Here is a 12,970-nt window from a genome sequence, read left to right on the forward strand (position 1 = left end):
TCCCAGAGGCTGCCTTCCCCTCGTTCTCCCCAATGCTCTCTGCTGCCTTTTCCCCTCCATGTGGGGGTTCCACAGCCCTCCAGCCATGGGTTAACTGTGCAGGGGAGCAGGGGAACACTAGAAGGATAGGGAGAGGCATAATCCTCAGGAGGCAGTGGGAAGATCTTTCAGCATCCATGAACTCATCCAGCACAAGGGGATTGAGCACCCGCCTGTTGACTACTGCAGCTTTAGGTTATGGGTGAATGGCCTCGGGTAAGGGAGACAAATTATTACCATTCTTACTCCAGAGAGGCAGATGACTGGAGAAGTAAACAAGCAAAGACTGGGCATACTGAGGGCAGTACATGCTGTAAATGAATAAAAAGGAAAATAGGATAGAGTGATGAGTGTCGGGAGGGACAAGCTGATTTTGGGGATAGTGGAACTGGGTATCTTTAAGAAAGGGAAAGAATGGGACACCTGGGTGGCTCAGTGGTTGAGCGTCTGCCTTTGGCTCAGGGTGTGATCCCGAGGTTCTGGGATTGAGTCCCACATCGGGCTCCCTGCATGGAGCCTGCTTCTCCCTCTGCCTGTGTCTCTGCCTCTCTCTCTGTGTCTCTCATGAATGAATAAAATCTTTAAAAAATAAACAAGGGGAAAGAACCCTGGAATGAACTGGAGCAGAGAGGCAAAGGGAACAAGCTAGTAGCTGAGGAGGGAGCAGCAGGTAGCTGTGGTCCTGGGCAGGTAGCCCCATCCTGGGCAGGTAGCCAGGGTCCTAGGTGGGTAGCCGCAGTCCTGGGCAGGTTAGCCGCATGCTGGACAGGTAGCCTTTGGAGTTTCCTGAGGTGGAGAGTGAAGGGGTTGGATTTGACTTCTGTGAAAGGCCCTTTCAGCCTTGGGAGAGGCACCAACCCTAAGCAGACTGAGGCTGTGTGCAGCTGCACAGGCCAGGGGTCATCCTGGAGGCAGGAGGCACATGGAGAGGGGAGGAGGTGAAGCAAGAGGAGATGCTCAGAATAAGAACCCCAGAGAGTCCTGCTTCTCGTTGTCCGTATGAGTGAGCAGGTTCACTGCCTGCCCACGGTCCCCACCTCTACAAGGGGCATGTCCCATCTGCTCTCTCGGACCCTGCCCCCACGGAAAGACTCAGAAATGCACACAGTTTCGCTTTCCCTCCATAAGGAGTAATTGCCTCTCTGTTCCCCTTTAAATAGACTCTCGAGACAGCTAAGTGTTCCTCTTTATGGTAACAGGTTTTGAACATGGTTCAGTGGCCTGAGTTGCCATGGCAACTTAGCCTTCCGAAGTCACAGGAACAAGATGGGTAGGAAACACTGCTCTGTTCAAGGCTGCAGGATACGAGGAGAGGCTCCAGGGGCACCGGAACGAGTGGAGGTGGGGGAGGGTTGGCCCCAGAAATTTTGGTGCCTGCATGTCTCCTGTGAGCACCTTCTTTCATAAGGAGCTGTGACCCGAGAGCTGAGAGCACCAGTTAAGCTTCTCCTGCACAAACCCCAAGAAGTGGACTATTTATTGAGGGGGCTACAAGGAAAGGAAAATTTTTTTCCCAGGCACACCTGCCAGGGTGGTCACTTGCATATATCAATGAAGACAAGAGGATGCTCAGGACCAAAGACCTTCAGCGCTGACAGAGGCCTTAATGGTTTATGTTCCGCTCCCTCTATTCACACATGAGGAAACAGGAACCAGAGAGGGTCCTCTCGGGAGGACTCAGCCCATCAACAGCAAAGGTGGAAGAAGGAGAGCAGGGGTTCTCAGCACTGATTCCAGTCCCGGCAGAGGCCAACATAGCGAGGAGCAGGGCTCCACAAAGCTGTGCACCATGGTTTCAGTTGACAACTGGGGAGATCCACAAGCCAAGACGATGCTTTTTGAGTTAGAATGAGGCATGACATCTAGACCATTCTAATTAAAGAGGGGTACTAATAGCAAAAAAAGAAAGGAAGGGAAGAAGGAAGGAATGAATGGAGGGGCTTTAATGGCCATCCACAGAGGAAGGACTATTTAAACAGTGCTACATCTGTTCTTATGGAGGACTCTGAAGCAGTGAGAAAGGACAAGATGCTCAAGTAGCTTTGTATATACCCACATAGAAAATGTTGAAAGATTACTAAGTGAAAAAAGAACAAATTGCAGGACAAAACACATTATGATGCCATATGTATAAAATAAACTAAAAATAAAACCACAAAAATAACACTGTATTGAAAACAAAGATCTAGGGGGAAAAAAAGGATACCAAGGATACCAGATAGTTCATTTTCTCTAGGTATTGGAGAAGAAACTAGAATCGGGGGTCGACAGTAGCTTTCATTTTATCTGGAATGTCTAATATTTTGCAGGGAAAGTATTTTCATGCATTATGTTTGAACTGAAAATTAATTCAAAAAATAGTGGGACATAATAATTACAGGTTAATAATAACAGAAAAACTGGAAAGTACAAATAAGAAGTCTTCTGCCCATTTATCTCGTGTTGTCTTTCTCTAATAGATTTGCAGAGTCCCTCGTTGTAGGTTCCGTATTGCAATTTTTGCTACAAATACCTATCCTTCTGTGACTTGCCTTTTTGTTTTAAAACTGAGATTATTAATAGATCATTAATTTGTAGGTAGAGGGAATATAAATTGAAAAGATTGATTACCTTTTCAAAGGTATTTTTTTTAATTCTCTTTAGGTTAGGTGCTTGCAAATACTTCTCAAAATTCAAGGTGCGTGTTAGTATAGGAACCTCTATATCTGTCAATCAGGTTGTTTGCTTGGTGTTTTTAATTAAGGTCTAACATAAATAGAGTAATACATGGAATATGCAGTATCGCCACTGTATGGAATAATTGAATCATTCATGTTACTGTGGGTGGGTGTTTACAGAGTGATGCTATTATGAATGAAGATGCCATGAATGTTCTTATACATTTCTTTTGGTGGATCTATGCTCTCATTTTTATTAGATTTACTTACCGTGTGGTAAAATGGCTCTCAATGTGTGGATAGATAATACCGAACAGTTTTACAAAGTGATTGTGCCAATTTGTTCACTCATTCAGCAGTGTAGAAGAGTCTTCATTTCTTCACATCCTCACGAACACTGTCTTTGTCTGTCTTTTCCTCATAGCCATTCTGGTGGATGCGTCATGATATCTCGTTATCGTTTTGATTTCCATGATGACCACGGATGCTGGGCCCCTTTCCAGACGGCACTGCCATTTGGACAGCCTCTTTTGTGAAAGGCTGTTCGATATTTTTGCCTGTTTTAAAATCAGGTCATCTTTTCCTTATTTATCCATACATATTATTGATATAATGTGGATACATGAATCATCAGTATATTTCTGTGGTGTGTGTTTTGATAAACAGAAGTTCTTGAGACTTGATGTATTTATCATTCTTTCCCTGTCTGTGGTTGGTGCTTTTGTAGCTTGTTTAAAAAAATAACTTTTTTTAAAAAAATAACTTTCCTATCTAAAGTCATGAAGATGTGTTCTCTTCTAAGTGTTTTACAGTTTAGCATTTTGAGGCTTAACAGACCTTTAAGTCTGTTCTCCACTTGGAATTGCTGTGTGTATCTAGTGGGAGGTAGAAATCCAGTTTCCTTTCTTCCCTGGTTGTCCCAGGGAAGAGACCTTCTTCTCCCCACTCTGCGGTGGTGGGGCCGTGTGCGTCACTGATCAAGCGTGCACACAAAGGGTCTAGCCGTGGTAGCCTCTTAAATATTTGTTGAGTCTAGTCTGAAATGAATCAGCATTTGTCAGGTATCTATTTATAAGTTCTGTTATGTTTTTTAAAGGAAATTCTCTTATTAACAACTAGTATTTCCTCTAGCATCTCCTACCCTGAGAAATCATAAGATGGTCATCAGGGAAATATTCCACAGTCGCCAAGTTTTTGCTCAAATTTTGCATAGTTTTGGAACCATCAGCCCATTGTTCGTTATGCCGACACACACCAGAAGAGGGCCCTGTTTGTTCACATGAGCGAGCAAGGGCCCATCCCTGGGAGGAAGACAGCTTGTCTGTCTGCGTGTCTGCCTTTTATGGCAGGACCTTCCATCCAGGACTTTAGAGTGTTCCCTGCCCTGGGCCCTGATGTTTATTTCTCCTGTCCTCCTTAGAGTTGGATGGGCCACAGTCAGAGTCTGGGCAGCCATGAAACCATCGCTTCTCGTACAGGAGGCGAGGAGAGTCCGGGTCTAAATGCACAGAACCAAATGCCATCCAGGGCAGGTTTCACCACCTTGGCACTGCTGGAAGTTTGGGCCAGATAACCCTTTGCTCTCGGGACCTGTCCTGTGCATTGTAAGATGTTGAGCAGCACCCCTGGACTCTGCCTTCTCTCTAGATGTTAGTAGCACCGTCCCCAGTTGTGACAACCAAAAAAGTCTCCAGATATTGCCTATTATTCCTGTAGAGGACAAAACCTCCCCCGTTGAGAACCACTGATCTAGTGCAATCCCACATTTTGCAGCTAGGAAGCCAAGGCCCCTAGAGGGAGATGACTTTCCCAGGGTTACAGCTAGTGCGGGAGTTGGGGTGAGAACCCAAGATCCTTTGAGTTAGCATACTCAGGGACAGAGGGCTGCTCTACAGAGCCTTGCAAATTGCGTTGTTGGTTTTTGTTTTTGTTTTAGTTCCAGCTCCATGTCTGACCCTTCTATCTCCTGCTTCCATTTTATAGTCCTTTCCTTTAATTTTGTTTTTCTTATTGCATAACTGAAAGAAAGTCATGGCTGGAAAATCCAGAGACACAGAAAAAAGAAAACAAAAACCACATTGCCACGCTAAGATAGCCACTGTTCACATTCCAAAGTATATCCTTGCAGATGTCTTTATTTTCCAGCATATTAATAATTTTTTCACAGATTTTTACTTTGTTTAGTTATAAAAGTAACATTCACCGAGATAGGAAGAGTGGTTACCTGTGTGGGATGTGATGGGAGCAGGAGGTAGGGGGTCTCCCATTTTTTATTTTACACTCTAAATTATTGTTTGGCTTTAGTGCAATAAATATTTTTGCTTCCTTTTCCTTAAGAGGAAGTATTCACACATATAACAAATGTAGACCATCTTGATGCATGGGAAGTAAAGAAGCAAAAGCCCACCCTTTAGTGTCCATCTCAGACCTTTGCTCCATATTCCCACCTATCCTGGATTTAGGGTAATTTTTCCCATCACCCTGACAAAACATCCCTCTAGCTACTCAGGAGGTACATCCTACACCCAGGCACAACTAAGCAGTACCTCTTGGCCCATCTGCAAACAGTGTATCTTCCAACCCAGACTCAGAGCCCAGTGGTACAATAAGTGAACAATGAGCCAGGCTTTGTGGAAAGGGGTCACCTCAACTCATAGTAATCCCTGTCCTCTACATAAAAAATCCCTGTTTTATAGTTTCTTTTTTGTTTTTGTTTCAGTCTTTAAGATTTATTAATTTGAGAGAGAAAGAGAGTGAGAGTGGGAGGGAGGGAAGAGGGAGAGGGAGAGAGAATCTCATGCTGACTCCCTGCTGAGTGCAGAGCCCAACTAGGGGCTCGATCTCATGACCTATGAGATCACAACCTGAGCCAAAACCATGAGTCAAACACTCAACTGACTTTGCCACCCAGGTATCCAAGTCTTTATAGTGTTTAAGTATTTTACATTCTTTTACATATGTCCCAATCTGAAAAACAAACCTGCTCGCTTCATCACCATGTCAGGTACCTAGCAAACATGGTCTGACAGATGAGAATCACAGCTTCTGTAGACATACCCCCATGGGCCAGGCAGTGTGTGGGACTCCAGGACTCAGAGGTCATTGGACATGATCCCTTCCCTAATGGCACCCTTCACAGTCAACACATTCAGTCTGCAGCATAGGTTAGCTGTCCAGGGGGTAGGCAGGATGATCTCATAGCTTTTAACTCTTTACTTACTCAAAAATTAAGAAAGAAACTAAGCCGTCCTGTATATTAACACACTGTTAAATGATAGCGATCCAGAGTTGATCAAGTAAATACATATCAACTGGGATGTTTGCTCAAAATTTTACTGATGAAAAGCGTGTGGTCCAAAAAGTTTGGAGACCACCATCCAAGATCCACAACCACAGAGTGATACGGGTATAAAACAGTGGAAACAGGGAGGAGGGGATGATAGGACAGATTTCCACATGAGGGTCATTTTTGTATCCTCTGCACCTAACACAAGTCTCTTTATGGCCTAAATGATGAGGGGAGGGACATTTTAGCTCAATTCTAGATGACAAGTAGAAACATCCCTGTTTATCCCCCAAAGTCTTTCAAGATAGCACCATTCCATTTGAGGCAGAGACTGTCAGTTACCTTCATCCAAAGCCACCCCAATCCTTGAAACATGCCGTGTTTGTTTCATTAACCTTGCCAGTAATTGCCAAGAGATCAGAGCCTCAGTCATCCAGTTCTGCACTAATGACTTTTCTATGAGGATACCCCATTGGATAGGATGCCTGGAAGCTGAGGGCTCAGGAGTCACAGTGCAGCTTGCTCTCCTGCATGTTGTTGGAAAATGGACATCTGCAAACATCCAGGAGGTGGTGTAGTGGTCCCACCTGCAGCTGCTTAGTACAGTTGCTCAGAAATCTCTTTAAACATCCCGTGTCTGTACTTCATCCTGCTCCAAGGAGGCCCTGGCTAAAATGCCAGGCCAGAAGCTCCACACTCGATTCCAGGGTACAGCCAGGGTGGAGAACCCCTGATCTAGAAGGAATCTTCTTAGCCAGCATTTCCAGAGATTACTCATTGATGTGTTGTCATAATTAATTCTTGCCATATCTACAGGCCACTAGTCCTCTTGTTTATAAAACAGTTGTATTTAAATTGACTTTTTAACTTAAATTTATTTTAAAAGGAAACTTCCATTAAAAAAAAATCATTAACTCTTGCCATCATTAGAAAGCAACCAAAAAAACAAATTCAATTAAAATTAACCAAACTCATGTAATTCCAGCTGCTACCAGCACAGGCCATTGAGTGTAAGGGCTGCTCTCTGTTAAAAATGGAGATTAGCAAATGTTAGAGAGGTGATAAAATGTGTTGGATCCAAATGGAGACTTTCTCATTAAAGTTGTCAGAAACTGAGAAGGAAATAACTTCCTCACCGTGACTCACTGTTGTTAAATATCATTTCCCTGCATCCCCAATTCCCACCTTTTAGGAAGTGCCAGCCTTGGAAGACATTGATGTGCTGCTCCAAGGGGAGGGGGCTGAGCTACGTTCTAAGCCTGTTTCTTGGCTGTAGATCTTTCCCAGCTGACCAGACATGATTCTGATCCAGAGTAAGAATTATTTTTCCCCTTGACAATTCAGAGGGGAGCGGAAAGAGCAGAGGTGAGACATGGTAATATACAGCATTATTCAAGTGAGGCGGAGATTGGCGGGGAAAAGACCACACACACACGCAGATACACAGAACCAGATAAAGTTACTGATGTATTTGGCCAGGTTTACAAAGAGCTCCTGGAAGTGAGGGCCCCACGGAACAGGAGCAGATGGAATATATCACAGTTGAGCTTTCCACTGCACCTGGAATCCCAGACCAGGGGTGGAAGCTGTAGCTCATATTTGCTGTACAGAGCTGGCTGTGGGAAGCCTAATTTGTTGCCTGCTTCACAGGCCCTGATCTTTGGGGCTTAACATCAGCATGCAGGAAACACTTCACAAGCCATCTATGTGTATCCATATAAGGGAATGTTTAGAATGCTGGGCTCTGGTTAGGCCCTGTACCCCACCCCCAAACACACACACACTCTTCCCACCAGAAAACCAGAGTTTTCTGAGAGCCTCCAGTTCCCAGCTCATTTCTGCACCCTCACTTGACAAGGACAAAAACATAAAATATTAGTGTTAGTGTTACTGTTTTTTGGTTGCCTCAAAACTTAGAATGTTAGGAAAATACTGTTTTGAGTTTAGTTTCACGATTCCCTTTAGGAGATGGGCCAAAACTAATACATAGTTTTTCCACCCAGACACAGAGCCTAACACAGCATGTTTAATGCTGTTGAATGTGAATCCGATCTGTGTAGGATCACATTGACACTGTTTTTCCTAAATGTGTATCCTGAATCTGTATGGTATCTTTTACACAAGAGAAACCAAGTCCTCAGCCTCAGGCTGAGTGAGTTGAGAATGTGAAGTTTTGTGGTATTTGATGGAACTCCCTCATGGTCAGGGGTTCCTAGCTGGCTCAGTCATTGGAGCATGCGACTCTTGATCTCAGGGTCGTGAGTTCAAGCCTCATGTTGGGCAAAGAGTTTACTTAAAAAATAAAATTTAAAAGAAAACTTAAATCAGTAGTTAAAAGTACTTCCCCCAAAAAACTGAAAAGGAAAAAAAAAATCCCTCATGGTCCAGGAGTTTTAAGTAACAGCAAAGGAAAATCTTAAAACTGAAGCTAATACAAAAAATAAAATACTCCTCCCTTGAAGATTTTTTATGAGGGTCCCTTAAAATAAAAGATTTTTGTGTCCTGATTCCAAAACCTCTTCACTTTTACTTGCTCTGTTGATAGGACAATTTCATAGTAGGTTTTGGTTCTTATTAATCATCTAATGATCATTGCTCTCATAACCATGAGGTGTCAGTAGTTGTCCTAAGCAGTAGGAGTAACAGGCATTAGTGTGGCACTTGATAAGTGCAAAAGTGACCTAATCGCACTGGTCACTCTCAAGCTCCTGCCAGAGAGAACCCCATGCAGAAGCAGGAGCACAAAGCAGGTCCTGAACAAGAAATTCATGGAAGTCCTTTTGTGTAGAACAATCATGCTTTTTTCACACTTTAGAAAAATCATTATAGTTGAATGCTGGTTCCAAAAAAAAAAGGCTATAAGAGGAACGTTTTAGAGGCAACTAAGGACATTTTAGTATCAACTGTATCTTAAATGATATTAAAATTTTTTTTAATGTAGGCACTCATAATACTGAGGTCACATAGGAGGATAATCTTGGGTTTAGGAGTTGCATGCTGAAGTATTTAAAGCTGATTAATGCAATGACTTCAGCTTGCCTTCAGCGATTCAGTAAAACATTTGGAATCAAGGCAGAAATGGTATAAGAAAGGGTTTTTGTGACTATGTCAGGAGTATAAGGATGTGCATTGTTCTTTCTAATATTTTATATGTTCAGTATTTTTCACAAGATGGGAGAAAGGAAACTTCATTATGGGATCTGGAAAGTTAAGAAGAAAATAGATCACTAAGCAGACAAGGTCACAGTGTGTAAGGAGGAAGAAAAGTTATGAGGCTTTTTGTTTTTTCCAGCTAGTTCTGCTAGTTGGTGAGATTTATTCTTGATAACGTATGCTTAGGAGCTACTTCTGACCTCATTTTTTTTTAATTTATAGAGGCATCTGCTAGTGCTGAACTCAGCCACGACTCTCATGCTACCCATCTGTTTGATTTATAAGTAGGAAATACCAGTGTAGAATCATGGAAAGGCAGATGAAGTCGGGAAAGCTGTCCAGTCCAAATTAGAAAGAGACCATGTGGGATTTGTGAGTGGCCCTAAGAGAATACCCAGAATGCCACTGTCAGCTGGCCTCTTCCTATAGGCCGTGGTGGGGAGGCTTTCCCTCTACTTCAGGGTCCTTTAGAGAAAAGAAAGCAATAATGCCTTCTCCCTGTGTGCAATTTAAGAGAAATGTCTCAGACCCAGCTTATTTGAGGGTCACTGCCTTACCCTTCTTGTTGAGGATGGAATTTTAAAGCATTGGGGAATAAAATGGCAGAGCTGATTTTCCATTTAGCAGCAAAAGCACTTTCACACAATTATAAATTAGATCATGTTACTTTCCTGGTTAAAACTGACAGATGGCTTCTCATTGTACTTAAAGTTCTAGCCCCCAGCTTTGACGCAGGGGCCCAGAAAATTCAGCCATGACTCTTCCTCCAACCTCATTCATCTCTTATATACCCTCTCCCTTGTGTACAGTCTAGCCACATCAGACCCAGAAGGTCAGTGTACAAATAAGGAAACCACGGTACACGGGAGGTCTTCGTCAGGGTATAGCCGAATCCTACCTTCTTGGTTTCTACCGTAATGCCTATTGGCATTTACTTCCTTGGTGTTATAATTCAAGGGGTACCAGGAGGACTCTCACCACCACCCCCAAACCAAAGCATCTCTTCCCATTTCCAACAGTGTTTGAAATCCTCCTGTTAGAGACTTTTGATTTGAAATGTTATCTGATCTTTATTTTTTTGTTGTTGTTGTTGTTATCTGATCTTTAAAAGCTTCACTAGAGACGCCTGGGTGGCATCTGCCTTCAGCTCAGGGCGCAATCCCAGGTCCGGGGCTCGAGTCCCATGTTGGGCTCCCTAAGGAGAAGCTTCTTCTTCTGCCTATGTCTCTGCCTCTCTCTCTGTGTCTCTCATGAGTTAATAAAATCTTTTTTAAAAAAAAGCCTCACTAAAATACAAAGTCTGCTGAGATGCGTTTGAAAAAGATAATGCTGTGAGAGCCAGTAGTTTAGTGGGTAATCATTTATCAAATAATATGAGTAAGTAAGATGGTCACTCAGGAAAGGATGTGGGGAAAACAAGACTCCTCCAGGCCAAAACAAAGACAGAGACACACATTAAATGAGAAACTCTGTACTGCACATAGGAAGATGTTGATAGTATATGCTAAGTGATGAAAAGAGATTACAAAAGAGTAGGTGTTTTATACCCCACTATTTTAAAATACATACTTAAATGTTATACGTGTAGAAGAACCTGGCAGGATAAACCCCAAAAGGTTATCAGTGATGACCCCCCCGGTGGTGGGATTATAAATTTCTTCCTTAAAAAAAACAATGCATCTGCATTTTTCTTTTTTTCCAAAAATGAGCGTAAATACTTGAGCAACAAAAAGAAAGGGGCTAGAGTAACAACTTTAAAAACATACCCGCTGTGATGTAAGGTCCAGGCATGGTGACAAGAGTTAACAATACTGTGCTGTACACTTGAAAGCCATTGAGGAAGTAGATCTTAAATGATCGCCCCACCACAACCACAACAAAAATGGTAATTGTGAAAGATGGTGAAAGATGTGTTCACCAACTTACGTGGTGGTAACCATTTCACAACCATCAAATCATCACAGGGGCGCCTGGGTGACTCCATCAGTCAGGCATCTGCCTCCAGCTCAGGTCAAGATCCCAGGGTCCTGGGATCAAGTTTCACATCAGGCTCCCTGCTCAGTGGGAACCTGCTTCTTCCCCTTCCCTCCCCTTCACCCTCCCCTTCATCCTGCTCCTGCTCTTGCTGTCACTCTCTCGCTGAAATAAATAAAACCTTTTTAAGAAATCATCACATTGTACACCTTAAAGTTACATGGTATTAGCATGTCAATTGTATCTTAGTAAAGCCAGGAGGAATATCTGCCAAATTAATAGTTTCAGGGGACAGTCCTCGCCTAAATTAAGTATTTGATGCATTTCCAGAAGAAAATGACAAATATCAGGTCAGTTAACACACATAAGTAACTAAAATGGTAGTGGTGGTGCTGGCGGTGGTTTTTAGAGGTCAAGAATAACAAATTTGTGACTTAAGTGCCATTGTCCCTATGCTAGCCCAAGGCAGACATTAAAAATCAATCCTGCTGAGCCTGAATATGTTGTCGGAATCCTTTCCGAAAGCAACCACTGCCTGAGTCATGGATTATTGGGAGAGGACCCCTGGACCACTGCTTGCATATATGTTGCCTGCAGGTAAATCATGAAAAGGTCTCCTTCCTCAAGATGTTTCACTTCTTTCTTTTGAAATGTTATAATATATTGATTTTTGGGACACCTGAGTGGCTCAGTCCATTAAGCATGTGCCTTTGGCTCAGGTCGTGATCCCAGGGTCCTGGGATTGAGCCCCGTGTGGGGCTCCCTGCTCAGCAGAGTCTGCTTCTCCCTCTGCCTCTTTCCCCACTCATGCTAGTGCATGCGCTTGCTTGCTCTCTGAAATAAAATCTTTTTAAAAATTTTTAGAAATATTAATGTTTGAGGGGTACCCAGGTGGCTCAATTGGTTAAGTATGGCCTTCAGTTCAGGTTCTCATCTCAGGGTCCTGAGATGGAGCCCCACATCGAGCTCCCTACTCAGCAGGAGTCTGCTTCTCCCTCTGTCCTTCCCCTTGCTCATTCTCTCTCTCTCTCAAATAAAAATATTGATGTTTAAAGAACAAAATACATCTGCTAGAAAATAATCATTATAAACAGTCTCTGGTGTCTGTAGTATACTTGGCCTTCCCTAGGATGAGTAGACAGTATTCTCTCTTCTTAAACCATTCATAGCAATCCTAGGTGATTCTTTTTTGTCATCTCTGCTGGAAATCATTAACCCCTCCCCCCCAAAATAAACACAAACCCTGACAAGATGGTATTATCTCCCAGTGAAAGTAAAGTGGCCTGAGGCCCCCCCCCCCCCCCCCCGGAAACTGCCTAGTCGTCATATATTCTAGGCCCTAGAATCTGTCGTGCTTTGGTATCTAGGAGGCTGCTGAAATGCCTGCTTCCTCTTGGTCAGATGCAAAGTCCAATATAACAATATGGCAAACCGGGATCCCTGGGTGACGCAGCGGTTCAGCGCCTGCCTTTGGCCCAGGGCGCGATCCTGGAAACCCGGGATCGAATCCCACATCGGGCTCCCGGTGCATGGAGCCTGCTTCTCCCTCTGCCTGTGTCTCTGCCTGCCCCCCCTCTCTCTCTCTCTCTCTCTCTCTCTCTCTCTCTCTCTCTATCATAAATAAATAAAAATTTTAAAAAAATATATGGCAAACCATAGGACATGAACTGGGTATTATTAACCAGTCAGCTGTTTCTGCTTCAAGGCAGCATGATTCAAGGAGGACCATGAGTCTTTGTTCTAATTGAAGCTCAGGCTTAATTCCATTTTTTTCCAGTCCATGAATTTGCTCATTTCTCATTCCAAGTGATTTGTTATGAATGTCATTCCCTGGGATCTTTGCTATTGCATTAGCCACATC

The 12,970-nt window shown here is 43.3% G+C and overlaps 1 protein-coding gene across 4 annotated transcripts in view; it reads left to right on the forward strand.

Moving 5' to 3' along the window:
• CYFIP2 (cytoplasmic FMR1 interacting protein 2) overlaps positions 1-12,970 on the forward strand; it is a 124,364-nt gene that overhangs the window by 89,114 nt on the left and 22,280 nt on the right. Inside the window, exon 27 of one of the 4 annotated variants that reach the window (XM_055325161.1) lies at positions 3,121-3,353. The exons of the other annotated variants lie outside the window; for them this stretch is intronic. Coding sequence (XP_055181136.1) covers positions 3,121-3,162 — 42 coding nt within the window. The 3' untranslated portion in view covers positions 3,163-3,353. Of the gene's footprint in view, positions 1-3,120; positions 3,354-12,970 lie in introns of those variants that run through there. 4 annotated transcript variants of the gene reach the window in all.

Source organism: Nyctereutes procyonoides, unplaced genomic scaffold (genome assembly GCF_905146905.1).
Source record: "Nyctereutes procyonoides isolate TBG_1078 unplaced genomic scaffold, NYPRO_anot_genome, whole genome shotgun sequence".
Classification (NCBI taxonomy): domain Eukaryota; kingdom Metazoa; phylum Chordata; class Mammalia; order Carnivora; family Canidae; genus Nyctereutes; species Nyctereutes procyonoides.